The 27,932-nt window shown below is 37.3% G+C and overlaps 1 protein-coding gene across 1 annotated transcript in view; it reads left to right on the top strand.

Moving 5' to 3' along the window:
- Window positions 1-207: 207 nt before the first annotated feature.
- OSBPL3 (oxysterol binding protein-like 3) overlaps window positions 208-27,932 on the top strand; it is a gene marked incomplete at its 5' end in the record, with an annotated part of 28,965 nt that continues 1,240 nt past the window's right edge. Inside the window, 16 exons of the mRNA XM_009079135.1 lie at window positions 208-357; window positions 1,190-1,293; window positions 1,442-1,534; window positions 2,145-2,301; window positions 4,669-4,799; window positions 7,534-7,641; window positions 10,440-10,574; window positions 11,277-11,370; window positions 14,424-14,674; window positions 16,452-16,589; window positions 19,299-19,362; window positions 22,442-22,520; window positions 24,535-24,679; window positions 26,008-26,152; window positions 26,813-26,939; window positions 27,486-27,608. Coding sequence (XP_009077383.1) covers window positions 208-357; window positions 1,190-1,293; window positions 1,442-1,534; window positions 2,145-2,301; window positions 4,669-4,799; window positions 7,534-7,641; window positions 10,440-10,574; window positions 11,277-11,370; window positions 14,424-14,674; window positions 16,452-16,589; window positions 19,299-19,362; window positions 22,442-22,520; window positions 24,535-24,679; window positions 26,008-26,152; window positions 26,813-26,939; window positions 27,486-27,608 — 2,044 coding nt within the window. The remainder of the gene's footprint in view (window positions 358-1,189; window positions 1,294-1,441; window positions 1,535-2,144; window positions 2,302-4,668; window positions 4,800-7,533; window positions 7,642-10,439; window positions 10,575-11,276; window positions 11,371-14,423; window positions 14,675-16,451; window positions 16,590-19,298; window positions 19,363-22,441; window positions 22,521-24,534; window positions 24,680-26,007; window positions 26,153-26,812; window positions 26,940-27,485; window positions 27,609-27,932) is intronic.

Below are 27,932 nucleotides of genomic sequence, written 5' to 3' on the forward strand. Positions count from 1 at the left end.
TTATGGTTTCTTTTGTATTTCTACTGCTTGTGAGTGGCAGTTATGTTAGATATGCTGGCATGCACAATGACTGTATGCCTAGTCTAGATCATACACTCTTTTCCCTCCATGTAATCGGTGCCTTCAGTCCTTGTCCATGATCGAGGACCTCAACTGCTGGTTGTCAAAATTTGTGCATACAGCATTAAAATATTGTTTGTTAATAAGTCACTTGTTCTTATTTGGAACAGGCAGGCAGCTTGACCAAACAGAACTCAATGTCAACTGGAGGTAACATGTCATTTTCATTTTCGAGTAACGAGTCCAGGATTTCATCTTGGCTACAGTCTTCTGAAGATATGGAAAAATGCTCAAGAGGTAACGATATTTGAAGGGAGTTGAAAGTAGTCTAATATTTTCCCTAGTTTTTCTTAACAATGAGAATACTATACTATAAGTAGTCATTACTGTTAGAGTTTTCTCTGAAACTGGAGGAAGGAAAGAGGTGGTTGTTGATTAACTTGTTTGCAAAGGGACTAGTAATTTTGTATGTGGGGTATTAATTGTGGGCATCTCTTCAAGTAACCTGTGTATTTCGGTACATTTTCTTTTATATAGAGACATCACCTTCAGTAGTAAGATTTGTACTTCCTTAGGCTGGGTATTCAAAAAAGGGAAGCATCCAAAATCTAGTAATTTAAAAAGCACTAAATCTATGTACTTGAAAGTCACTTTCTGCTTTCATGCTTTCTTAAGAGCAAGATGATCTTTCTTATGTTGGTAGTGTATGTGTGGTATTTATTTGGTAAAGTTCTCTCTACCAGTGACCTTTATGTCTAATACAGAGGAGCCTTACCTCTGGCTCTGAATATACAATTTAGTCTTGATGCCTGTGGCATTGTTACCCTCATCGTGAGGAGCTCTGACCAGTCCCAAACTGCAGTTATCACATGATTCTCATTTTCCTGCAACCATCTAGCAAAAAATATCATGATCATTATTCATACCCTGTAGATTGATTTCAGTATTCTGAATTTGAACTTGCAGGTAGGATAAAAGCTTATTATCCAGCAGTCTAATAATGTGCTTTTGATTAATGAATAACTTAAGCTAGCTACAATCAAAATAGGACTAACCTACCAAGGAAAAAAACCCTGTCAGTATGTCTGTTACTTCAGGGCAACTGAAAATATTCTCTTGTTCAAAACAGACCTCTCCAACTGTCACACATATTTACTGGAGATGAACCAGCTGTTACAGAGCATGGATGTTCTTCACAGGACATATTCAGCACCTGCTATAAATGCTATGCAGGTTTGTTGTTTAAAAACAAAACAAAAAGTTTTCCCTTAAAATTCCCCTCAAAAATCAACCCCAAATCCCAAAGGATCTAGATATTTCTTCTTAGCTCTGTTAGATTTATGGCAATCTGAATTGGTTTTGTCCTGTGTGTTGTTAAAAGGTTGGACCTTTTGAAAGCCCAAAGAAGGAAAAGAGAACACACAGGAGGTGGCGATCCAGAGTTGTTGGGAAAGAGGCTAAAGGAATGTTACAGGTAACTCCAGTCCCTTCAGCCCCCATCTTTCTCCAAACCTTAGTTATTGATCACTTCTTGGTATGACCAGTTCAGGAAATACAAATCCTTTCTAGGTAGTGTCCCATGCCAGCTCATTTTAAGTGGTCATATATCAGACAAAACACAAATATGTTGTCATTGATATCTGCAATAGGATCTGTGCTGTTACTTTCAGGAGACTCTCCATGTTTTTTATGCATGTTTTCAGTCTCTATCCAGTTTGGAGTGTTGTGATATTGGGGGTTTTTTATCAGTAAAGATTTTTGCAAATTCTCTAGATAGTTTTATACACATTTGCATCCAGAGGCCATTCGATTAGATACTATTAAGTGCAGGGAAATAGCATAGCATATTTTACAACTCTCAGGGGGCTTGTTTTTTTGAGTTTTGCCCAATGTCCCATTATGGTATCCTGGGCAAAGTTATATATCTGGTTTCATTTGCCAGGTGTGATTAATTTCAAGTTATTGGTAATTGTCAGTACTTTTTTCATTTTTGGTGTCTCCAACATGTAACCCAGGTGGATACAATAAAACAAAATCTTCTTTACAGTTTAGAAAAACACCAGAAATTGCTACTCTCCTTGCAGGTGCCTTCAGTATTTTCTGCCCCTATGAGACTGCATGCTTCCAATCCAAACTTATCTACAATAGATTTTGTAGAGGAGAAAAATTACTCTGATGGCTCTGAAACATCATCAGAATTTACTAAAATGCAAGAGGACTTATTTCATGTTGCACATAAAGGTAAGTGAAATTCTCTTTTGTATGTGGTTTTGTAGCTTCACAACTTGAATAATGATGTGACTTCTGAGAATTCTTTCTGTTTGATGTTTAGAAAAAGTGGAAAACACCCTCCCTTCCTTTAATTTCCTTGAGGAATTGCAAATGTTGAGACCTTGAGACATTTGAAAAAGATGACTTAATCATCACTTTATTTTATGTTTGTTTAATAGTGGACAGCCCTTTGTTTTACATGCTAAAAACCCAGATTGCACTTTTTTTTCTGTAAAGTAAAATACTTACAATCAGTTGCTAGAAACACAACAGCAGATTACACTCTGATGTTTTTTGTGTGCATATGAGCACATGTGTGTTTCTGTACTTAGTGTGGTTCGCTGTATTTCAGTCAACATTTGTTGGTGATGCAAGGGTTGCTATGGTAGTAACCTATTTTTAGTGAATACAGAAGAGTAAAATCATGCAAAGGAGCCAGAGGGGGAGCTTGACTAGAAATATTTCTTCCTTCAGAATCATCTTTCATTAGCAGAGCTTTGCTCCATCACTTTCACACCAGATACATTTTAATTGTTTAAGTGATCTCGGTGAGGAAGGCACTTAAGCATTTAAAGTACCTGAAGGACTTCTGGAAGTATTGGCTTTGTCCCCATTGGCACATGATAATGGTTGATGTTATCAATAAGCATTTTTTACTTGGTTTTCCCCTCTGGTGCTGATGTATCTTGATTCTGTTATGTAAGGAATGTGTCTAAGTAGTAAACTTCATGAAGTCAATTATAGTCAAAACTGATATATGTTTTCATATAAAAGAAAAGGAGTGGGGATGGTACTTCAGCAGTTGGAAAAGCTGCTGTTAAGCAGAACAAAGAAATTATCTACTCAAGATAATCTTACCTGCTATGTCCATGTTGGAAATTTTGGTTAGATTGATCCATACATTTGAAGGGGCAATTAACTTGGTAATTAACTTGGTACTATTTACTGCAGTATCATTTTATTAAGAGGACAAAGATTTTTTTCAGGAGTTAATTTATAGCATTCCCCTTCAAAAATAATAAAGAGTAGTGAAGAAACATTTTATGCAAATTAAATAAAATGTAACATTAATTGTTTAGTGTGCAATAATTATTGACAATATAAGTTAGTATACAACATGGCATTTAATGTCACTGAGGATTCTGGTCATTAAAGCCTAAGAGAGTAGATCATAGTGGATATATCACCATCCCCACCCCCTGTGATACTGTTAAAGATTTCTTCAGGTAGGTTGAAGTATGAGAATTAGCTTTGGTAATGATTTACATTGTTGGAATATACCTTAAGAATAATTTCTTAGGAGACTAAATTAGGTTACTTAACTAGTCAATGAAGAGATAATGATTCAGGTTAACTCTGAGTAGATGATTTAAAGAGAGAAGTATCAGAGATTTCTTGTTCTTTGCCATTTTCATGCATCCATGCTCATGATTTCTATCTCCATTTCCATATAAATGGATTAATTTTTTGCACTGGCAGTTCCCATGACTATATTACAGAGCTTGATTAGGTCCTCAAAAATTCTCTAATACTTCAGTTAGATGAATGTTGAAAACCTACGTAAACAAATATTGCTCAAATACATTTTTGTCGAGTGTGGTTAAAGAGAAGATTAAATGTCTTACAGGTAAAAAAAAAAAGAAAAGTGCATTTCCACTTTAAAAATCTAGTGATTTTTTTAATCACATGATCTGTGGTGTGATTTAAATGTTTCAGGCTGGCGATGGAGCCTTAGGAAGGAGTAAAAGTAGCAGCATAACACGCAGGATCTGACCCTTTGAGTCATTAAATCATCTAACAAGCGGAAATTTCTTTATCCCAGAAAGAGATAACAAAACATCACAGTTGACTTGCATGTGAGGAAACTACTAACCCTGTAGCTGTGGCACAGTGTGTGTTATAGCTGCTTTTTTTCATGCTTTTTTTCTATTTCATTTTTTTCTTTTCGTCTCTTCTCCCCCACTGGAATTTGTAAAGGAATGTGGAATAGAGTCATGACCATCTGAAGATTCAAGCTAATTGGGGAACAAAAGCAAGTGAAGAGCAGATGTGGTTAGTTAGCTTTGTTGCCATCTGTCACAAATAATCAGAGTAATTTTGACTGTGGCTAATATAGTCAACACAGTAGCATTCACCATAAACATTTCTCCTACTAAAATAATCTGCCCTATAACCTTGATTAATATTATTTGTTTTTAGTAACCCACCCTGGATCTCTCAACCTAAATTCTTGTTTCTGTCACCATAAATGATGTTTCCTTTAAGTTTTACATAACTGGTGTGTATACAATTTTCAGCAGCTGTTTTCAACTGTCGCTTTTTATGAAATGGTTCTAGTTTACTTCACCTTGAGGTCAGCATTCAGCACCATATCTACAGAGAGAGAAAAGCTGAAGCAGATGCTGGAGAACGATGCATCCTCATCTCCATCTGCACAAATAGTTGGCTTGAAGAATGCCTTAACATCTGTAAGTGACATGCTGAAGCTCACCAAACTTCAGATACTACTTCTAAATTTTACAGTAGTTAATTTCTCTTTTTTTAGTGTCTGTTCTGTGCTAGAATTTGCAGTATTTAACCACAGTAAGTTATTATATATGGTATTTTTCAAAGAGAATTTCCTAAATGTTAAAGGTGGTGTGAAATCATTGAAGTTTGATAGATTGATTTAGGTCTATCATGTAATCTGTATCATGCTCTGTGACAATGAGTCTACTGTCTTTCTAAACACACACTGTTTAATCACTCAGTTCTGGTAGGTTGCAGGTTTCCTTTTCCTTTCTTTTACATAAAGAGCAGTCAAGTATTCACTGTATGAGTTGGCATAAAATAAAGGTGAGAGTGGCTGAGAGCACTTAGCTGTCCCTTCTGATGCACCAGAACTTCACCATGCTGCACCAGGACACTGCAAAGCAAATTCAAGTACAACTTATTTCTATTGACTTCCATCCTTAACTATCTCATGGTCCTCTAAAAGCAGCGATGAAGCTGTTAGGGCAGAGTTCTAAATGACAAAAGATTGTGCTTTTTAAAAAGGTGGGTGGAGGGGGTCGGTTGATGTGCTTTATGTAATTGGTAGAGACTAGAACATTCAGGTTGGTCATGTTTGAGTGTATCAACCAAACAGTGATCTGATTTCAGAGCAATGAGGGCCATCATCACCATGACCTTAAAATTTAAGTATTTCTTTCAAATACTAGGGAAGACTTTCTGGCACTGATGTATGTAATATAGATCATCTTAGAATTATTTTGATGTGAAAACTTCCCTTTGCTTTACAAAAGCTGCATATGGTTATATTTTTTACATGTATAACATGCCTCTTTGCCTAGACCTTTAGAGGCCATGATATATAGTATTTAGGGAAAGCTGAAACCTGTTGATTAATAGCTGTACTCACTCACTTGCACTTTTTTGGTTTTGGCTTTCTGATGTTCCACTGCTGATATTTGAATAGGTGACTCGTATTTTTCCAGTGTTATTTGCCTACCATTTTATATTAAAAAAATTCATTTTAAGATTACTGAACTTAGTGAACATTCAACTTAGCATGAATTAGTTTTTTTCCTGGGCAATAAAATTCTGTTGTCCATCTTCACCCTGTACGTATCTTTTAAAAGTAATTCTTTTATGTCTAATCTGAATCTTAATAAGCCTTTTGTAGCCCGTCCAGAAGTTATCTGTGAACCTTGGCACTTTCAGCAGAGGTTAACCCCTGTGAGGGCTATTTTTAGCCTACAGGTATATAAAGCCATGACATCAACAGAAATTTTCTCAGCCTGTACAGCAGAGATCCTGTAGGAAAAAGGGATAAGCCTCCTTTGCAGATGTATGGAAGCACAGCTATGTAAACTTGATGTATTTTTAAGACTTCCTTGCAAGAGAGTCCTGTGTTGATGACTTTGACTTACTGTTTGTTGTTGTTCATTTTAGTTTGTTTTCTGTACAGGAGGAACAATATGTCAGAGTCACGGGTTGAAAGCTATCAAACATAAATCTGTTTTGTTCTCATCAGCCTGGCAGGGGAAGAAAAGTGAACAGATTTAAAGTAGATAAAACACCACAAAATTAGCATCTCTGCCTCTGCTCCTCTCTTGTTAAGATAGTATCCTTGACCTATACACAGTCTAAGAAAAACAAATATAGAATGGGGAAAAGTACAATATTTTTAGTTTTGGGGGAGGAAGAAGACAGCAGAAGGAAGAAAACATTTTGTAGCAAACCACAAAAATGAGAAATGCTATTACAGAAGAGCTGTGTAAATTCTGCATAACACAGTGCAAAACACATGACACAGAAGTGATTTATGCCTGGCAAATTCAGACCTCATATAGGTAAAGCCAGAAATTATTTTCTCCTCTCCATCATTACTTTAAGCTTACTGTCTTTCTTGCCCCCACAATATTTTCAACAAAAATCACTGCCAAAATCAGAAGCATTTGTGGGATAAAGCGATGTGTAAACAGCAGGATTCTCCAAATCCTAGTATTGATCCAGATCTCTAAAATGGGCAATAAGGCTTCAGTGTAGTTCCAAAATTCGTAACCCGATCTTTTATTTCAGAGATACTTTCACTGCAAGCAAGGTTGCACTCTCTTCATACAAGTCTACTCAAATTGACATCTGTCCATCAGATGCACCCAGCATGAGTAAATAACATGTAACAAACATGAGTTTGCAGTAGAGACTGTTTTATTCTGATCATTGCTATTACGATCTGAAAGGACACAAATTATACCGGTTCCTGTGTGAATTTAAGTCTTGTTTCTCTGTCAGTGAGAGGCAAAGGGAATTGTCACTATACCAGGCTGATGGGAAAATCAAATGGGTTTGGATGTGGCAAGAGTAAAAACTAAGGTGCAGAGAGGCTAGGCTGGAGATGGGGGTGAAGGAAGGGAGCTTTAAAAGAAAAAATATGCACAAAATTAGTTTATAATTTGGAAACTTTGAAATATCCCTGCCCATCTTTGACTTTTTTCCTATGTATGTGCCTTTTCCCTCACACTGAACAAAAATAGTTTTGAGAGATAAAGAGTAAACTTTGAAGCATTTATAATAAACGGTATGCTGAACCAGTAAAAATGATGTGGTGGTGGTTTATACTGCACTTTACATAATCTTTTCCCCTTTTTATACAATAAAACCACATTCAAGTTAGATGGGAGAACTTTATATCCCCAATATTTTTGTTAAATATTCCAGGCAATAGCACAAAACACAGATCTTAAAGACCGGTTACGCAGAATACATGCCGAATCTATGATCCTTGATTCAGCATCTAATGCAAAATCAAGTCCAGATTTGGTGAAGGTGGGTATGGATTTCCTCTTTCAGTGGTGTCTGTTCCTCAAGCCCCTACATCTAGACAGTGCTGTATAGCTGCATCTTGTCCTGTTCTTCCTGTCTTCCCCGTGGTGTATTGTGTTAGCCAAATGAGTCTGCTTTCTTGGTTGTGAGTCATTCCTGATGATGCGTTGCGTTGCGTGGTATTTGATTTCAAAGACTTTCCTTGTGAGCAGGTTTTCTGAGCACACCTTCCATTGTTTTTTGTTACTGGTTTCTGGTGTTCTCCCTTGCCTCCTGCCTGCTTCTGATTCAGCATGAACAGAGCTGCCACCTTGTTACCCTCATGCTCCTGTTTCTCTCACCCTTAGTCCCTTGTTAACTTTCAGGTTCTGTAGAACTTTTGTTGCTTGTATAAGTATCATTAGCCCACAATGTTGGCTCTCAGTGTGGATCATGTAAGGTTTAAAACAATTATCAGACATTTCTATGAAAGGATCAAATTGATGGGACATACAGAGCCCTTTCAGCCATTTAGTTTTCTTTGTGTGAAGCCACAGAATCTTCTATATATCCAGTTAGACAGTCTGAGATGCAGTGATGTTCAGACAGGTTTTTGGCTCACTGCAGAGTGCATGTGAGTATGGTGTAATTATAGGTCATAAGATCTATGTGTTAATGGTGTCAGTAAGGGAAGCCAGAACTCTGTTATTTATGATGGATTTTCCTAAATGTTAACTCATACAGAAACCTCTCCTGTGCTTGAAGTGTAAATCTTTCATTAGAACTTGAGTGGATGTAATGCCAGGGGTTTTATATAACTAATTATTTCCTTTTATTTTAAAAGCCAGTTTAGTCATTCCATCTGTTCACTTCTGGTTTAGTTCTTTTTCAGTGGAGCTGTGTTTTGGTCATATTTAGCTGTTCAGTTTTGGGTTTGTTTTTTTTCCCTTGAAGTAGTTGATCATTCTAACACTTTTTGCTATTAATCCCATGAGAATTTGAACAGCACTTAAACTGCTATGCAGAAAAGCATTAATGGACTGTTGTTTAATTTCAGTTCTTTCTTTTCTTTATTTTTTCTTAAATGGTGGTCCTTGTAATGACCGTGGATTATTTCTGAAACTTGTTCTATGCACTATATACACACAGACACACATGATAAAAATAGCTTTCCAAAGGTCCTTTAGAGGTTTCATTCACAAATTCCCTCTGGCATGGTTTGGGATGGAACTTAAGGGTGAAATTGCTTATACTGGAGAAATTTTGGTTTTGTCTGAGGACTATGGTACAGTAGTGCTGGCCTGAGGGAGACAGGGCCACTACACAAAACTTGTCACTAAATCATACATCAGATGCTATGATAGACCTGTGAAAATTTCAGCAGTATAAAATAGTATCTCAAGCCTTTGCATAAGGGAAAAATTTAGTTTGGGTAGTTTAATTGTAGTTTATCATTCCAGAGAGGCAACATGAAAGAAGACAACCTGAAGCTCTCATGTGTTGGATACAAAAATCTGCTGTTCTTTTATGAGCCTTTCCTGCTCACTTTCCTTCTCAGATTCAAGAGTGTTGGAAACAGTCCCAGTAATGATGCTTACTCTTGTCTATGATTTTTTTTTTTAACTTATAGGCTAGTGTAACTGTCTTCCCACAGGAGGGACAATATTGAGGTTTTCTCTTCCTGCTGTATCAGAAGGGTGGGGTTTTTTTCAAGGCTTTTGTGTAACACACTGGTTTGTTACCATGTTACCATTATCAGCAGGTACTATAGTGAAACCTACCAGCAGAAAAGCTTTGAAAGAAAATTTGTCAGTTTGATTATAGACTTCTCAGACTGTTCATTATGTTGTTCTGAAAGTAAAATACTACAATTCCTGCCAAATTATGATAGGGCAGTGGGTTACATGTTAGTAAAGCATCTCATGCAGAAAAACTTGAGAGCAGCTACAAACTGCATTGGGCCAGCCAGCTCTTTTCCTTAGCATTGGTGGAGTTATCAGGGAAAACAGTAGCACACAATGTCCTCCAACCTTTTTACTGCACCCACAGAATGAACCAACTCTCACTGGTCACCTCACCTTTGCTAGGCCATGTTTAGGAATTCTGCTTACACCAGTGACCTAGAGCTTCCATGGTAGGAGTTACCAAGATCTCCGTGGCAGTCATACATTCCTTGCAACAGCCAAAACAATTCCATGGCTTTGATATGTTGGTTTTGGTTAATGTGGAGCCATCTCAGGTGTGGATACGAAGGAAAGCTTTTCAAGGCATAACACAGAAAGTTAATGAAGAAAAAGAGCTACAAAAACCTTGCTATTATAATGGAAACAACAAAAGGCTTTGTGCTTTGCATTAAACAAGGCTTGGGGAGGAAAAGACTAATATACTAAGCTATTTTGCTTCATTTGCTATGGTCAGAAAGGAATGTGAATCTAGGAAGTAATATAAAGAGATGGGAGTTTTCTTTCCTGTTGGGGGCTTTTTGATGATACAGTTGTATATATCTGGCTAAGCTGTTCAAACATCAAATCATTTTTGCGTATTTGTTTTTAGAGGAAAAAGTATATGCAGGCCTATAACTGACCTAGTGAATATGCATTGCATTTTTTCCCTTCTTTTTTCCTTCTTCTCTTTGGTCTGTTTTACCTTGGTTTTGAATTCCTCTTTGAAACACATGCTACCTTTCATTTAAATTGGAGAGGAGCATGTGCAGTCTTCTTCCAGTGTTTTACAGCTCTTTTAAGTTATGTGACTGTGGAATTGCATGTATGAATGCTATTTGTGGTACTTCCCCTCTCAAAATGTTTATTTCTTTTGAACAGGAAAACTCAAGAGAAGAAGGCAGAGGTCTGGTTCACCAGGTCTCCAATGAAAGCAGACTGTCTATAGCTGACTCTCTCACAGAATTTTTTGATGCACAAGAGGTCCTACTGTCTGCCAGTTCTTCAGAAAATGAGGTCTGGGCAATAAGACTGACATCATTCTCGTGTAGTTTCTTATCTGCTAATTGACATGCAGTCTTTCTGAGTGCAAACTGTACATCAGATGACTGCTAGGAAATGAAAGTTTTCCAAGCATAAATTAACATGCTGCATATATTTATTTGTTGTTATTGACTCTTCACGGTAGAATCTAACAATTTTAGTGGAGAAGTCTTACATACACATCAAGGCAAATGGCGATTAGGTAGCTAGTATACAGATACTGCATGTAGTATGCTGTCTGCCTGAGTCATTATACAGGTGCTTAAGAAACTGCATCACAGAAATATTCATTGTTACCTGTCCTTGTGGTCCCTGTAGGTACCTTAAGGCTGATGTCATGTATATTGAAATTTATTAACTCATTTTGTCACCTCTCTTGGGCTCCATAAAAGCCTTGGCTTTTGATATGAGGAAAGCCTTCTTAGTTCTGAGACCAAGAAGATGACACATGTCTCCATTAAAAAAAGTAGTTGAATTTTCAATGATGGTGATCACTCCTAAACTCAGTTGTGTCTTCTTAGAATTTTTTAGCACTTTTCTGTAGTACTGAAACACAGCTTAAACAGTTCAAATCTATTAAACCAATAATTGCTGTGGAAAATAACAGTTTTCATATTCATATTGGGTTATTTTAATGAGTGATGTAGCTTGCTTTTTCCCCCACCCTACACTCAGGTATCAGATGATGACTCATATGTAAGTGATATCAGTGATAATGCCTCAGAAGATAACCTAAGCAATGACATGGAGAATGAAAGACAAACTTTGGGTAAGTTCAGTGTTTTCTTATATCAGGTTTTGAGAATTTTCTTTGTTTCTGCGTGTTTGGGATTTTTGTCTTCTCTCACTAGAAATAATTAGATAATAAAGGTTTTGAGATGAAAATAGCCTGTGTTTTTTCTGTTATAGCCATGGATCAGTTTTGAACAGCAGATTCTGGCTAATCTGCTTAACAGGGCCTGGGCACTGTTGATTAAGTAGGATGGTGGCTCTGTATCAACAGGGAAACACCTATTTTCTTGGCTTCTTTGATGTAACTCCCACTCCTTCTCAGTTCTGCATGGCCACAGGATTTTTCAAAGTAGCAAGGTCTAACTGCTTTCTTTTTTCCAAATAGTAATTTTCTTCTTATCACACTGTTTTTTCAGTCTGCAATTTGACAACTGCATTCAGAATTTTGTTGTTTTAGCAGAACTCAGTGTTTAAAGAAACGTGAGAATAAGTACACAATGGCAGGTCTGGTATATGAGCATAAGGATTTCTTTCTTGCATGTTTTCATCATGGTAGTCTTGTTAGTACATATGCTAATTTAATTGTCTTTCTGATTAGACAGAGGGAGAAGAATTGGTCATAACAAACTGATCGGCTTCGTGCCTTCAACTCCTTTCAGCTAACCACAATGTTTTTCCCACTCTATCAATAGATTTTTATCTTAAAAAAATGCTGAACAGTGGTTTCTTACTAGCAGCTGTTTCCTGATCATCTCCAAGGACCAGCAGATCCCTTTGAACTTGGGTAGTTTGATATGCCTGGAGAATCGTTGTATTCTGTAACTGTTCAAAAATGAAAAAAATTATTTTTCTTTATAAGAGAGAAAAGAATACAGATTGATTTAATATCATGATCTGGCCATTAGAAAACTGTTACTAGTGTGGCTTTTCATGTTGTAACACAGACTGTCACTGAAGGTCTTCTGTATTAGCAGCATCTCCACATGTTTCTGGTACTTGCTATTTCTGTGCTTTGGGCAGGCTGCCACTGCCATTAATAGAAAACTGGATGTCTTTTTCCTACAGGACTTTAGCTGTACCATAAATTGTGGGATTATGGCAAAATCCTCTTGCCATTGTAATGTAGAAGGCCAGACCAGATATTGATAATGATCCAGTTTGGCCTTAGAAGTCACTGAGTCTAGCTGGAGGTCAGATGTCTGAAACTCCGTTAGTATTAATGCTGTCTGTTTGTCACAGCTCCTGCAAACCAGAACTGCATGGGCTTTCCTTTAATGAGGGGTGGACAGACTTCACTGTACAGAAGATTTGGGAGCTGAATATCTTAGTTCTAACCACCCTGTTTTGTCACTAGTTTATCCCAATTAATGGGCTGGTCCAGAATATGTAAATGAGTCAATTATTATTCTGCTTTTAATCAGAAGCTGTCAAAAGACATAGCCAAATCCTATTTCTGGGAGCTCTTTTGAACAAGCATAAGTTTTTAGCACTTACCTCTTTCTTATCCAGATACTCCTCATTCCTGAGGTGTCTACAGGATCATCCTTCTTTTGGACCTGTTCTGATATTAAAGAAATTCTTCCAATAGGGAAGTATAGGAGCCAACCTCTTAGCACTCAACAGTATAATTGTTCCAGGCAGATTCTTTGATTCATAGTGCCCAAGCCATTTTCATGCAAAAAGAAAGAGACAGACAGTAGACTATGAATATTTCAACTGTCCTTGCTATAGTAACTTGGTCGTATGAGATATTAGTACTGCTAGTCTGTGAGTGGCAGGAAAGATGAAAACTTCTTCCTCAGAACTTTGAGGCTGCTGATTACACTTTAAAACTTCCATGTGAGGCATGGGCTAGCAGCCATGGATGGCAGTGATGGAGAAGTTAGCCCTTGTGGTTATCTGTACTTTGTCACTGTTGTAAGCACTGCTGATACCACACTTAAGTCAGTGGAACAGCAGTAGAAATGCTGGATGAAATTGTGCATTTAAGGGCAGGGATTCTTTGGGGATATGCAGCACAGAAAAGATGTGCTGCCCACTGTGGTTTTAATTCCTCCAAGACAAAGCTCTGTGAGGAAGGCCAGAAAAGGATGGGGCAGACAAACTGGGGCTATGCCTGCATGTCTCCAAATAGTAACTGATCCTAAGGCTAGAGCTTCCTAGGTGCTCCTAAGGATGTGTAAAGCTAAAATATGTTCATGTAGTGGCAAACACATTCCTGTCTGGAATGAAACTGATGTACAGCTAAACAATGCAATCACTTCAGACTAGTGCTTGTTGCAGAAGCTTGTAGCTCTCTTTGGATCCTGCTACAAATCATTTCATGGCACACAGAAGTATTTATCCTGTTCCCATTGCTTTGATGTAGCAACACAGACTTCAGATATTCATGTCAAGGCCTCTTGACTTGAGGGCTTTTTTATTAACCTTTAGCAAGCCCATAGCACCACAGTTGCTTCAGCTTTTCCACCTTTAAAACATGTCATTTCTTGAGTAATGCATGGGCATATCAAAATGCTAACATGGGTAAAAAAGTTTCAAGGCTATGGGAAGCACTGTGGAAAAGCCTGCATGTAGATTTGTGATGTGGTAAATTTCCCTAGTAGGAGTATTCAAAAAAGTAGGAAAAGAGAGGTAGGAGTTGTTATTGTGCTTGGATCTCTAAGTTACATCTTGCCTTCTGAGAAGTGTCAACTTAATTGAAGCTCTGTCAAGGAAAAAGGTATTATGTCCTTTAAACAGATAGAAATCCATCTCTATTACAAATAAAATAGTTATAATATTTACTCTTTCAAATTCAGTGGGAAGTCTGAGCCTTTTCTTACAGCCTTTAAGGGGAAGAAAGGTCATTTTATTACGCATCTTTTGTACCTGGCATTTACCTCAGTTAACATACATAAAATCTTGTTCTTAATTTTGTCATTTTTATTACAGGCTATCTTCAAACCACAAGCAAAACTCTTGAATGAATTGTGGGTGGAAGGAAGTTTTGATAGGAGCAAAGACAGTTGCAATGTAATGTGTGTTTGCAAAAGGAGTGAAACTAAGTAAATGTGAATTGACTTGTTCTGCCCCTTCCTTCCTTTTCAGACTGCGTTTCTGAAAGTGGAATTGGATGCAATTCTAAACGGAGAACATGTTTACCAGCTCCATGTCCTAACACGAGCAACATCAGCCTATGGAATATCCTGAGAAATAACATAGGAAAGGATCTCTCCAAAGTGGCCATGCCTGTTGAATTAAATGAGCCACTTAACACCCTTCAGCGTCTCTGCGAGGAGCTCGAGTACAGTGAACTACTAGATAAAGCAGCTCACACACCAAACCCATTTGAACGGATGGTAAATGTTATTCCAAATACTTAGTAACAGTCAGTGTAATTAGAATAAATATAAAAACAATGCCAAAGAAATTAAGAAGTTCTGTTCCATTTTTGTTTTTCACCTGAGAGAGGCAAACTCTCCAAGTGTGTCTGTACATTACATAGCCACTATTTTTGACTCTTTTGCATCATTTCTGTTGCTTTTTCAGGAAGTCTCTTCTCTCCTCAAGTACCTTGCTGTTCTGCAAGCTTAAACAAAAAAGGAGCTTAGTTCTCTTTTGCAGCTCTTGCTCTGTAAGATTAAAAATTTACAGCAGAAAAGGAGGAAGGGGTCAAACTAACATAATTCCCTCTTGAGTATGAAAACTACGATATACCTTTTTAAGGGTGTTTTTTTTAAGGCTGGTAGCACATTTGTGCATAGAGGGTGCTGAATCTTCCAGCCCTACATGGCTGTGATATGTTTGTATTAACTAAATAAGCTCCGTTTGTTTTATTAACTGGTTTTCTGAAGTTTTGGGGTTAATCCAAAATGTTCACGATCTCAAAACCAGGCAATACAATTGTGTGTTGGGTACAATGAAGGTAAATAAAGGACTGAAAGCTCCTTAAACTATCTTAAATGAAAGATACAGATTGTTCCATAAACTGAATTACAAGTTTTCAAGTCATTATATCTTATCTTAAAATGAGGTTATTAATGAATGTAAACAGTTGTGTTACAAATACAGTTTGAAAAGCCTCTTGCCTCATTCTTACCCTCTCAAGGGTCTGTTCCCAGGACAATAGGGTGTGACTATTCCCTGGGATTTTCGGTGCACAGCCTTTTCTGTTTTCTTGAGAACATATGCTAAAAGGAAAAGGAAATGAGCAGTAGTTGCTCATATGGGAGTGAAAAGAAGCCTTTTACCTCCTTCCCACACCCAAGCATCTGGAAATTACCTCAGAATGGAGTATTTTTTGTCTTTGAGAAATTCCTGAGGCAAAAACTAATGTTAACTATTGCATAGTAATTGAAATGGTTCATAGAAGAGCCTTTCTGAAGTGGATTTAGTTTCTGAAATTGTGAAAAGAGAGCATCCACACTTTCAGAAGATGAGGAGAAGGGAATGAAAGAGAGAAAAATGATACAAAGGAGCCTTGAATCAAACCCCAAATTCTAATTCCTCATGTTTAGAAGGAGTTATGCTTGAGTTGACTGCAAAAATTTGGAAGGATTACCTGTAACTCAGTCATAATCAAGAACAGTTTCATGATTAGGTAGAAACACAGTAGAAAAAAAGAGACAATTTAATTTAAACTGCATTAGAAATAGCAAACTTGGTGAAAACTCATCCAATGCTTCCTGTGCCATGTTTAGGAAAAGGATAGCTGGTAGATCTATAGAATCACAGACCATAACTGTAAAAGCTAGTTATTATACAAAAATCTAACAAACGTGATTTTTTTAAGGTTACTGCTTTGAACTCTATTGCAGAATGCTGAGCTGTTTTAAACACTTTTCAGAAATGCTGCTTTTAGTGGATGAAATTTGCACTATTGCCCTAATAATTTCATCCTTGGACTATTGAATGATTCTCTGAAAACTGAACAATTCTCTAATATGTGAGTTAGTGTTTAACTTGCAGGGGGCATGCAGGTTTCTAATCTGCAAATGATGGGAGAAGTACAGAATCTGATGTCAGGACAAAACCTTTTTTATTTCCTCCCCTTCTGTTAAATCAGAACGTATAGCAATAAACTGCGCATTGCTGTGGTAAATGAATTAATCAAAATCCCAAATATGTTCTTCCCAGGTGTATATTGCTGCATTTGCAGTCTCTGCATATGCATCCAGTTACTACCGAGCTGGAAGTAAGCCATTTAATCCTGTGCTTGGAGAAACCTATGAATGTATTCGTGAAGATAAGGGTTTCCAGTTCTTTGCGGAACAGGTATTGTATGCTGCAGCCCTTAGAATTGCAACTTGATACACTGCTGAATTCTAAATGCATGGCTAGAATCCTCTGGAATTAATGGCAAACTACAAAATTACTTTACATAACCTGAGCCCAGCAAAACTCAAGGGACATCACAGAATTATAAACAAAGGAAATTGTTTTTTTTGAGGAAAGTCTGCTAAGTCTGGCATGGAACATGACAAGCAGCAGCTGACACTCGAGAAGTAAAGGCTGGCAGGCTGCCTGCTCCAGTAACTAGATAACTTGGTTAAGTAGAGTGCAATTCCCCATGCTGAAATCTGATCATGACTGCAACTAGTGTTTACATTCTTGTCATTTTCTTTTGTGTGCAATCATTGAAAATACTCTATCTCCAGCTGTTTAACGTCTTCTTTTATAACAAATATATCCCTAGTGTGAGTCAATCGACCAAAAGTATTTTCTATGGCACCATGAATATTTCTGCTTCCTGTCCAAATACTTCGTAGGCTAAGCCTTTCCCATCTGGTACCACAGCTGAGTCCATGAAGGATGTATACAGCACATCATGGTCTGAGTGTTTATTCCCCAGTAGGGAAATAATTATTAAGTATGGCTGAAAAGTATTCAACCAGCCAAGTTAACAAAATTGCTAAGCTTGAGACATATGGTAAAAAGAGATAAAACTTAAATACCTGGAGCCTAGCAAAATAAGAATGCCTGAAAGATGTCTCATTCTGTCTAGACATAACAAGAAAAAACAGAAGATGTGCAGTGGGCAAAGGTGTACAATCTAGAAATTTGATCAGAGAAAGACTTCTAAGGGACTGCCTTTAGGAAATGAAAAGTGGTTTTGACCACCTCTGAAGGTGCAACATTTTGCACATTATATTTCAGAACTGACAAAGACAAATGCTATGCGATCTTTCCTTAGTCTCAAGAAATGTCACAGGCAAGAGTAAAACTAAGGAGGGGGAAAAAAACCCAGCAAGAAGTAAAATAGTCAAGGCAAGAATCAAATTTAAAGTTGAAGTAATGTGTGATTCTTCACTGTGCTATCTCAGTTCTAAGATGATGTGTATAGAGCACTGCAGTTACCAGAGTAACATCAAATTGGAGTAACAAAGTGGTGAATCAAGGTTGGTACTGAGCTTAATGCTGCACTCAATTAAAAAAAGATTTTTGCCTGAATATTGGATAAATCAGTCCAAAGGCTACTTTTTATAAAGAGGGTTTTTAATACATGAGGTGGTTTGGGCTGTTAACAACTATTGCTCTAATATGTGAAATAAGTGAGATGAGTTTATAGAGTGGTAAAGTTACTGTAAGAATATGAGGTGGAGAAATATTAGGATGGGAGGGCAGTATAGGAGGAGAGAAATTTCATGCAACTTGCAAGCATTAAATATTTATCTTTGCATCAGGAGCAGTTGCTTATTGCTTGTGCAAGCATTTTGATGCTTGCCCTAGGTAACTTGTTTGTGCAGGTAGTATGTATTCCATGGAATAGATAGGCAAAGTGTGTAAAATAACGAAGATTCTGTTCTGTTGCTGGAATGAGTTTAGAATAACTCCTCTTAGCACCATGAGCTTACTCTGGAATTATAGCAGTTTAAGCGAGAGCTAAGTTTAACCCATGTATTATAGTGACATCTGGGGTTAATCTGGGTACAGTATGTAAGAGAGAGAATGTTGCTCTTGGTGGATTAGGCCATAGCTGAGAGTAATTAGTACTTTTTTTAAAGCAATTAGAGGATGTTCAATAAATAACTGGATGCCTGTGGAAAACATGTGCAATAACAGATTCGAAAAAGGAATAACTAAGAAGAAAATAAAACTGCATTTGAGCCATGTAGATAGTTAATAAATCAAATTCATAATGGGAAATAGGAATTTGACGTGCAAATAAAGTTGTCTTTGTCAAAAGAACAGTAGGCATTAAACATCAGAGAGTTGGTCCTAGTCGTTAATTGTGTTTGCCCAGAAGGGAGAATTCACAACCAAGGAGGAGTGACTGCTTTCACTTTGTGCAGTTACTTTATTATTTACTATTTTGTTTTAATAGTCAGAATTGTATATTTGCTTATTTACTCACAGTCCTTGCTTTGCTATTTTGGTGGTTGCCCCAATTCATGTATGAAGTACAGTGTATGTGGTTAGCATTTCACACTAGAAACACTTGGAGTGTCACTGCTGCTGTAGCAGGGGTTGCTAGATGGAATTTCGTGGCTTGATTCCTCCACACGTGGCCCACTTAGAGACACTGATCACTGTCTCCTTCCTCACAGTTAGGGTTTTGTGGGTATTTACTGTACAGAAAAATTTGTCACTATGGGGTTTTAAAATTTTTTGTCTCCGTGCTCAAGATGCAGCTTCTGTTAATCTATTAGAGGTCCTAAGGGTAAATTTAATTATCACCCTAGAGACAATGCACAAAAGGTAGAGCGAGATTTTTCCCTCAAACAAAATTCACAGGCCTTTTAAAGTAAGTGCTTCCCATTCCTTCCAAGGCTTCTTATGTCTTAGTACCTTATTAATCTCACTGCCTCCCCCTCCAGGACACAACTGCAAAGGGAAAGTAAATGTTCAAATTGTAATTGTCATAGAGGAATGAAGGAGCTAAAAAAAATAACCCAAACCAAAATGACTGTTCAAGTGTTAATAATGACTCTTCGAGTGTTAATGTGTTCATCTTTATTTTCCCCTTTCATGTCTTGCTGTTAGGTCAGTCACCATCCACCTATTTCTGCATGCCATGCTGAATCTGTGAATTTTGCTTTTTGGCAAGGTAACTCTTCAGTCTATCATTTACTTTTATAATGTGCATGAGATTTTCGTTGTATGTCTAACATGAAATATCCAGAAATTATGAAAAATTGAAATTCCTTGTTTAATTTGTATTACAATGGCTTTAAGAAGTGCTAGCCTATACTTAGTTGCATGCTTCTTATTTGGATATTCTGCTGTTACAAAAAGGTTCAAGGTGTTTTCAGGTGGTTTTATGTAACATTAATTGATTATTCTTTTCATGTACAAATATCTGCACTTCTTTGAAATCAGGTTTGTTTGGGTTTTATTTTTTGTGGGGGTGTTCTTTAGTAAAGAAGCAATTGTACCTCAAGCTATAAAACAAACAAGCTAGAAGTCAGCGTGAAAAAACTACAAGTTAAATCCTGAAACTTGGCAGATCTTGTAAACCTGTTCTGAAAGCAATTTTCAAAAATGAGCTTAAGAGCAAGGATAAATATATTTACCTTCTCTTTCTCTGCTGGCTTTATTACAGTTTGTAAGATTTTGTGCTATTTGACTACTAATGTTGTTTCAAAAGACGTGTTGGAGCTTTGTTTGCTGTGTAATGTGGTGAAGATGTCAGCCAGTAATAATGCCTGTGTGGTTAGGTGTTTTTGGAGTGTGCACAAAACGTAACTAGGCCTTTTAACTCAGTTAAAATCCTTCACCCAGAGGTTTGTCAATTCACAATGTAGCCATATTATAATTTATTTTTTTTATGATTGACTCTGCTGACTTGATTATAGTTATTACAGATGAAGCCATACTGCACAGAAATTGGAACTCATTAGTCTGGGTTTTATTGCTCTGTGTAGTTCTTTGCTTTGAAAACAAATATTGGGACACAATAATCCTTTTGTTCTTAGTCAAAAAGATAAGATGACCAAAAATGTATTCAGGAACTGAATACTGTATAAATAAGACTAGATAGCAGCTTGTCTTAATAAAAATAGATGAGACTGATTTGTTTAACAGATCTTGACAACTGTTACCACTCAAATGTTTTAACACTTCCATTTAGAGAACTAAATTCTTCTGTAATAATGAGAGCTGAGAATCTGATTAATGAGAAAGAGTCAGATTTGGTCTTGATGAGCACAAGGCTGTCTCTTGAGGAGACTCAGTCAGGGTACAGCAGGATTTGGGGGTTTTTGTTTGTTTTGATTTTAAATGTGCCTAGCTGAGCTTGTGGGAGGTCTAGACAGTGATGTTTTTCTATTGCAAAGGTGATTTTAGAATGCTGTTTTCTTTTGTAACAGGGCTACATTAATTTATGTGGAAAGATTAACATCAAGTTAATCATAAAGGCAACTTGTCGCTGAGTTCAGTTCTTTGTGTGCAAAGATATTTTCACTTACCATATTATCTTCTCAGTTTGAAAGGAGACAGTCCTTAGAAACATTGCCAGAGTTGTGCTGTCATCCCACCAGACACTGACCTTAGTTCATCTGTTTCAACATCAAGAAATCTCTTGATCATTTCTAGGGAGCTAGAAGGCTGAGTTCTGACAGAGACAGATATTTTGGCAATAGCTTTCCATGATTCATGAAGTTGACTTCGCTTTTGCAAAGGAGTGTGAACACATGAGCAATGGAAATGAAGAGTAGAAAGTTCCAGCTATTACAGCATCTGTGCCTGAATTAGTCTGAGCATAGCTTTGAAATAACACTTTGCTTTGCTTTGCTGTCCCAAAATTCTAGGATTATCAAGTTGCACACTGGTTCCCAAGATGCTTCCCACATACTGATCTCTGTGGGACAGCTGTGCCATATATGAGAGCGTAGAACATGACAGAGTCTGGTAATGCATTTTAAGTGTTCAACTCAGTAGGGTGTGCCTTTGCCCTTCCTATTCCATCCCATTGCAGAAGAGAAAGCTAGTACAGAATTGGGCTCAACATTATCATACTCAGGGTAGTTTTGGACCTCTTATCGTGCAGTATAGGAATCAGAACAGAATTGTTCTCACTGAAGATGCTGACTAAGCATCAAACTTCAAAATGAAAAAAACAAAAGGTCCTTCTCTCGAGTGATAAGGAAATGATCATTTTTTTTCCATGAGGAATTTTGCCTTATGTCTCATTCCACTCTTTGCAATGGTAGGCAGCCTGGTGTGGCTCAGTCACCACTTGTAGTTATATACTTGGGAGATACGTAATCTCCTAACTGTGATTTGAGCATCTGTCTCACAGCCAGCATAACAGCTTTCCCCCCAAATTGCACAGGAAACTGTTTCATTTTTCTCGTGTTAGAACTAGCATCTTTTTCAGGCTAGAGTTAAATTTTCCCCTCATTTTCAGACTGAGCAGGGAGAGGAGTTCGTGGTGTCTAATATAGGAATGGTACTGTTCCCCTGAGCTCTGAAGCTACTGTGAGAGTTACTGCCTGATTATCTAGCCAAATTTCACTCTATACCCCTTCTGCCATGCTTCTCTGTCTATGCTTTTTTTCTCTTCTAAATGTATTTGCTCAATAAATTTGGCTAAACCTGCACTGAGTTTTCTTATCTTTTTTTTTTTTGAAGAAATGATGTGAGACATGAACACATCTTTCTGTGATTCAGACATGATTTAAAAAGGCCAATTAAACTTATAGAGGAAGTTAGACTAAATTCCTCTGTCATTTTGTGCCCTTTGAAACATTCTCTTGCTTCCATTCATTTCCATTCCTTCCATTCACTCTGGATGTTCTTAGCTGTTATATCTTTTTTATTTGAAATTCTGCTCTTGTGTTTGGAAATGTTTGCATTCATTCACTAGCAACTGAATTCCAGACAAGTATGTGCTGCCTATAGCTTATTCAAATTCCTTTCTTTTGAAAAAGTTTTTGAGAGAGGACTTTCAAACATCTATTACTTTGCTATTTAAATAACCAATAATCTAATGAAAATCAAATAAAACAAAAAAACCAACAAAGTAACTACAACCTCTGTTCAAAGGTTCACAGCATTCTTGGAACACTTAACGTTGCACCTTGTTATTCTGAATGTCTTGACAATAAAGTAGAACCCAGAAATAGACTGATTCACCCATGCCTGTGACTAAACCTGTCCTTTTGTTTTTCTTCTTCCTGTTTCAGATGTAAGATGGAAAAACAAATTCTGGGGAAAGTCCATGGAGATTGTTCCAGTTGGTACAACACATGTAACTCTTCCAGCGTAAGTACACAGACACAGACGTGCTTGCACACACTGAAGACACATTTATCCAGATGAGAGCAAGCTGTGCTGTGCTTTATTAGACCTTTGAAAGAATTGGTGACTATGATTTAGTTTTAAATGAACAGAGAGAAAGGGGGAGGAAGAAAAAACCCACCAAACCAAAACCAGAAGCATAAAACAGAAGCACTAACTGTTTCAAAGGTTATAAAAAACAAAACAGTGTTTACCTTGGAAAAAGAAAAGTTGGTATTTTCATACTTCTGTTGAATTTCAACCTTTATGCATTTTATTCTCAGGGGAAAACTTCTTGGTAGAGGAAGCTATGAATTCTTAAGCTGGAATATGGGTTTGTGGGAAGGGGTGTTGTTGTTCTTGTCTTTTATACCTATATTTGTAAGGACCCTGACCCTACGGGGTCCTGGGCTCTGGATGAGACTGATAGTCATCAGCACTGCATAAATACTTACTGCAAGTCATAAACAGAACCACTTACATACATGGTGTTTATTATCCAAGGAAGTTAGCAGCTACTGTAGTTAAGTGTTGAATATAGTTGAATTAAAAGATAAAATAAAATAGCATCTGTGGTCTTCCTATTCTGGCTTGTCAGAGTGCCTGTTATCGATCAACAGTTAAAATCCCTTAAAATTTGGCCTATATCCATCATGTTTGAAGAACCAGAGGTCCAAAGCTTAAGTAACATTCTAATTAAATCTGTTTTTCCAAAGAGAAAGTACTAAAGTAATTATTCTGCCATCAGAAAAAAAAAAAAAGTAAAAAAGAAAAATAACTCAAGAACCTAGCACTCATCAAACTAAGTGACTAAGCCTTTTCCTTTTAAGTGGGTAAAACTGTGATATAGTGAGATATTATCCAAAAGATAATGTATAAGCCATGTTAGGTTCATAGCAGCCTAAGCTGTGGAGTGAAAGGTTTTTATGATACGGATGAGGATTCAGAGGCAAGAAAACTAACATTAGGGCCCATGGTGGTCTGATGAACTGGAAAACAATCTGATTCAAATGTCATCTCCATGTGCTGGTTTGTATCCCTGTGGATTTGATAAAGAAATTGGTACAAAAAAGATGATGAGGCTATAAGGGGAAATGTGGGATTAGTATTAAGGTTAATTTTGGAGCAAATAAAGTTTTTTAACAGGCATGATAGAGCATGTGACCTGCATAGATAGTGGCAGAAAAACAAGTTACTGTGGGGTAAATTGGCTGCATATCTGCTAGTGTGTAAGAACTGTCCTTGTGTGTCCTCTTACAAAGCAGCAAGTGAAAGCAAGTGATGAAGGGGAGGTAGGGACAGGTTCCAAGAACTCCATGGGATGTGTGTGAGGCAGTTGCTGTGGGGAAACTTGTGCTTTTTAAGTTTATCTTTTACCTTACCAGTAGTGACTTGGCTATCCATACGAAGAACAAGCTGTAGAATATATGTCTTCAGGAGACTTCCCTTTCCTTGACATTTTATAAAGCTGTTTTATAAGAACATCCAGTTCTTTAATAAAAGGTAAAATGTTGTATTACCTATTGGTATTTGTTCATCTCTCCCTGTCTGCTGTCCTCCAGTTTGCAACTGCATCTTGAACTGCCTGGTGAGAAATTTTGCTCTTGCCCAAAGCACACACACAGGCTCAGCCTTGAAAGCTTGAGCCAAGCTAATTCTGCTCACTCCTTGAATGACTCTGGTGGCCCATGTCCCTGTGTTTTCCATTGCCACTGTGTTACAAGCTGTGAAATGGGCATTTAAGCCAGCAGAAGATATCAGAAAGAGAGAAAACTGAATTCAAGACCAAAGTTTATAGCAGAAGTGAAAGTGGTTTACTGGGAGATAGGATGGTTGTCATCGGGTTTGTTTTTGAGAAGGTGTGGGACAAGAAGATGAGGCATTCCAGAAAAAAATGCTGGGTTTTATCTAATTAAGTTCTCTGCAAATGTTTTTCACAAGTTTATGAGCTCATTTGAACATGGCATGAGATTTTTCTCCTGTGTATTTTTCCTTACAGTTTTAAAGACCATTTTGCATGGAACAAGGTGACATCTTGCATCCATAACATCTTAAGTGGGCAAAGATGGATTGAACACTATGGAGAGATCATCATCAAAAATCTTAACGATGACACTTGCCACTGTAAACTGACTTTCATAAAGGTAAGCACAGCAATGTTGACAGTGCCTTTTCTAACAGATCCAGCAGTGGGAGGACACCCTCTGCTGAAGCTCAGTACTACTGCTTACCAGCTGTAATTACCTGTGAGCCTTTGAGAAACTTTAACTTTGAAGGAATTGCCACTCACTATGCAGAGCCAGACAAGAAAGAGAAGCAACAGTTTTCTCAGATGATTTCACTGAGGATGCAGAAAAATATGGAGAAAGGGAAGGAAGAAATATGATGAAACACCTACCCTGTGTTTCGTAAGAGAGGTAGACACGTGATGTCTCTTGACAGTGGTTTGCCACGTGCCTCCTGCTAACCAACTGCTCTGTGCTGTGGTTGCATTCATTCAACAGCTGCAGGACCAGTGCTTATGCAGGTGCTTCACCCAATGCTCTTTTCTAGACCTTTGCAGATACTCGGAGGAGTTTAATTGGAGGTCGTGGTGTTACTCAAAGCTTTTGCTTCACTACAAGGCCTCAAGATATGACTTCCCTAGGAATTGTCCTTATAATTTAAATTAAATTTAGGTTTTGTCAATAGGTTACTTCTTCCTAGTAAAGGAAAATCAATGAAAATGTAAATCAATGCCAACATTTCTAAGCCAAGAAATAGTTTTGCAAAGCATGCCAGGAGGCTTAATTTAATCTGCATTTTCTGTATTTGATTGCTGGAAAAAGGCTGTGCTTTACGAAGAACAGACCATACAGATATAAGGGAAGTACTTCAGTATACCTATGCAGCTTGGCATGCTCAGCAGCAGGACAGAGTCCTTTTCTTATTTGTTTTCCTGAATACCTTGTGGTTTCTAATAAGCATTAGGGTGATTTTTTTTTTCAAATATTTATTTGAAAGTACTGTAATGTATTTTCAGAGCTGCAGTGGGTGTTTTGAGTTCAACTTTTAAAGCTTGAGAGCCTGCAAATCTTACACCTTTGATTGTAAGGTTTTGTACATTGTCTAAAGTGGAGATTAACATATCAGTTCCTTCGCTTCCTCTTCTGCAAATTTGGGGAAGATGTAGATAACCAAAGCAGGAGTCAGTGTTAACTGTCATAGGGCAAAATTCAAGGTCAGCTATGTTTCACCTAGTGCTGCCCCTAAAAAAGGCAAACAATATAAATACAATTCTCAACATTAGTATTTTAATAAGGTGATTAATAGTACTGACAACAGTTGTTTGCATATGATATTGTAATGCACACCTAAGTGAATAGTTTTAATTTCACAAAATCACTCTACAGCAGAGTCCAGCTGACACTGCAAAATCACTCACACTTGAGCTCTTAATCACCTTTTTTACCCTTGTTCCTTTTAATTACAGGCAAAGTATTGGAATCCAAATGCACATGAGATTGAAGGCAGTGTCATGGATAAAGCGGGAAAAGTTGTGCATCGACTCTTTGGGAAGTGGCATGAAAGTTTATACTGTGGGACAACTTCATCTCCAAACTGCATATGGAGAGCAAGTTAGTGATCAGAATGGCAAACGTACAGAAACTGAGATCTGCTTGAGAATAAGCTTACTGTTTTCATCTCTTTATTAGGCTCCAATTTCTTGTTATTTCTCAGTAGATTTGTGTCAAGCATTTAAAATTTAGCCCAGAAGAATACATCATTTAAATAACATGGAGAACTTAATCCCATGGCTTCTTGCATTTTCTCCATTCTCCCTTATTTTCATATTTGAATGTGATGTGAGTATTAAGGACTCTTAATGGGAAGGAAAAAAAAAGGACCAAACCCCTCCACTGCTTGTGTAGAGAAGTGTCATGTATTTAATGTGTTAACATTGGAGGGTAGTCCACAAAGCTCAATTCCATAATGACAGCCATAGCTGAACTCCCAGACTTGTGGGGTTTTGTCTAGTGTAGTTTGAAAATGCACTATGATAATATCGTGGCCTTCATCACAGTTGTGCTCTGATTCAGCTGAGGGAACAGAAGTCTTGTTGCAGTGCAGTTATCAAGGGGGATGTTCTCTTTTGTCACATTATTAAAACCCTCTTGTTACTCCAGAATTGAGTCTGTGGTTCAGGGATAAACAAATGACTGAAAGGAGCTTGGAATTTTCCTTCTAAAGATAACAGTATTTAATTGGAATTCTGAATGTATTCTTTTCTTCTGTAGATCCAATGCCTAAAGACTATGAACAGTGGTATGGATTTACTCAATTTGCACTGGAATTAAATGAACTGGACCTGCAAACTAAGTCATTACTTCCATCCACTGATACACGTTTTAGGCCAGACCAAAGGTAAGGAGTTTTACTTCTTAAATATTTCCCTCAAATAGTTCTTCTGTACACTCACTTTTCCCTAAACTCAGACTATTCTGTGTAGATACCTGCAGTGTGTTTCTATTTCTACATTAATTTGCATCTGAAAGAGACATCTTAATCACTTATCAAGAGATGGTCTAGTCATTATGGACCAGTGTTTCCTCAAATTTGTTCTTGGATGCTTCTAGATAACTGCCTTTCCAAGGGTATTAAAACTCAGTACTTCAGGTATGGATGTCGAGCATACAGTGTTTGAATAGCCAAAACCTGAGACACTTGAAATTTCTTTCTGCAGTGGAATTTTTGCTGTTGCAAACTTCCAAGTAAAAGAATCCAATATACCCATGACACTGAGCTTGTTATAAGGGTTAGTTTCCCTTAAGTGCTTTCTGATAGTGCAGGTGTCTGCAAATGTAGCTGTTTACTTTACAAACACTGAATTACCTGCTGTAAAAATTAGGTTCTGGAGCAAAGACAGGACAGGAGCACCAATTGTGTCTCTTATCACTGCTGCTGTTACAGGTTTCTGGAAGAAGGGAATATTGAAGGAGCTGAAATACAAAAGCAGAGGATTGAGCAGCTACAGAGAGAACGACGGAAGGTGCTAGAAGAAAACAATCTAGAGCATCAGCCTAGATTTTTCAGGTACTATATAATAATTAGCATATACTACCATTTATTGAAATTCGTATTATAGATCTGATGCTAAATTGCCATGGAGCTGACTCCAGTTCTTTGCAGGTTTCTTCTATAGACTTGGTTTTTGTACTTTGGTGATGTAGAATACTCCAGGCTTAGCTAAAACTCAGAATTATATATTACTTTTTCATTAGTGTATCCCTGAATTTCTTTTTAATTTTTTTTGTCTTGATGGAAACTGATATTTAGCCTACATTTGAATTTGCCTGAATAAATGTATCATCTTTAATTCTTTCAAGCAAGGGGAAGGAGCTGGATTTAGCTTAATTA

Source organism: Acanthisitta chloris, unplaced genomic scaffold, assembly GCF_000695815.1.
Source record: "Acanthisitta chloris isolate BGI_N310 unplaced genomic scaffold, ASM69581v1 scaffold44937, whole genome shotgun sequence".
Lineage (NCBI taxonomy): Eukaryota > Metazoa > Chordata > Aves > Passeriformes > Acanthisittidae > Acanthisitta > Acanthisitta chloris.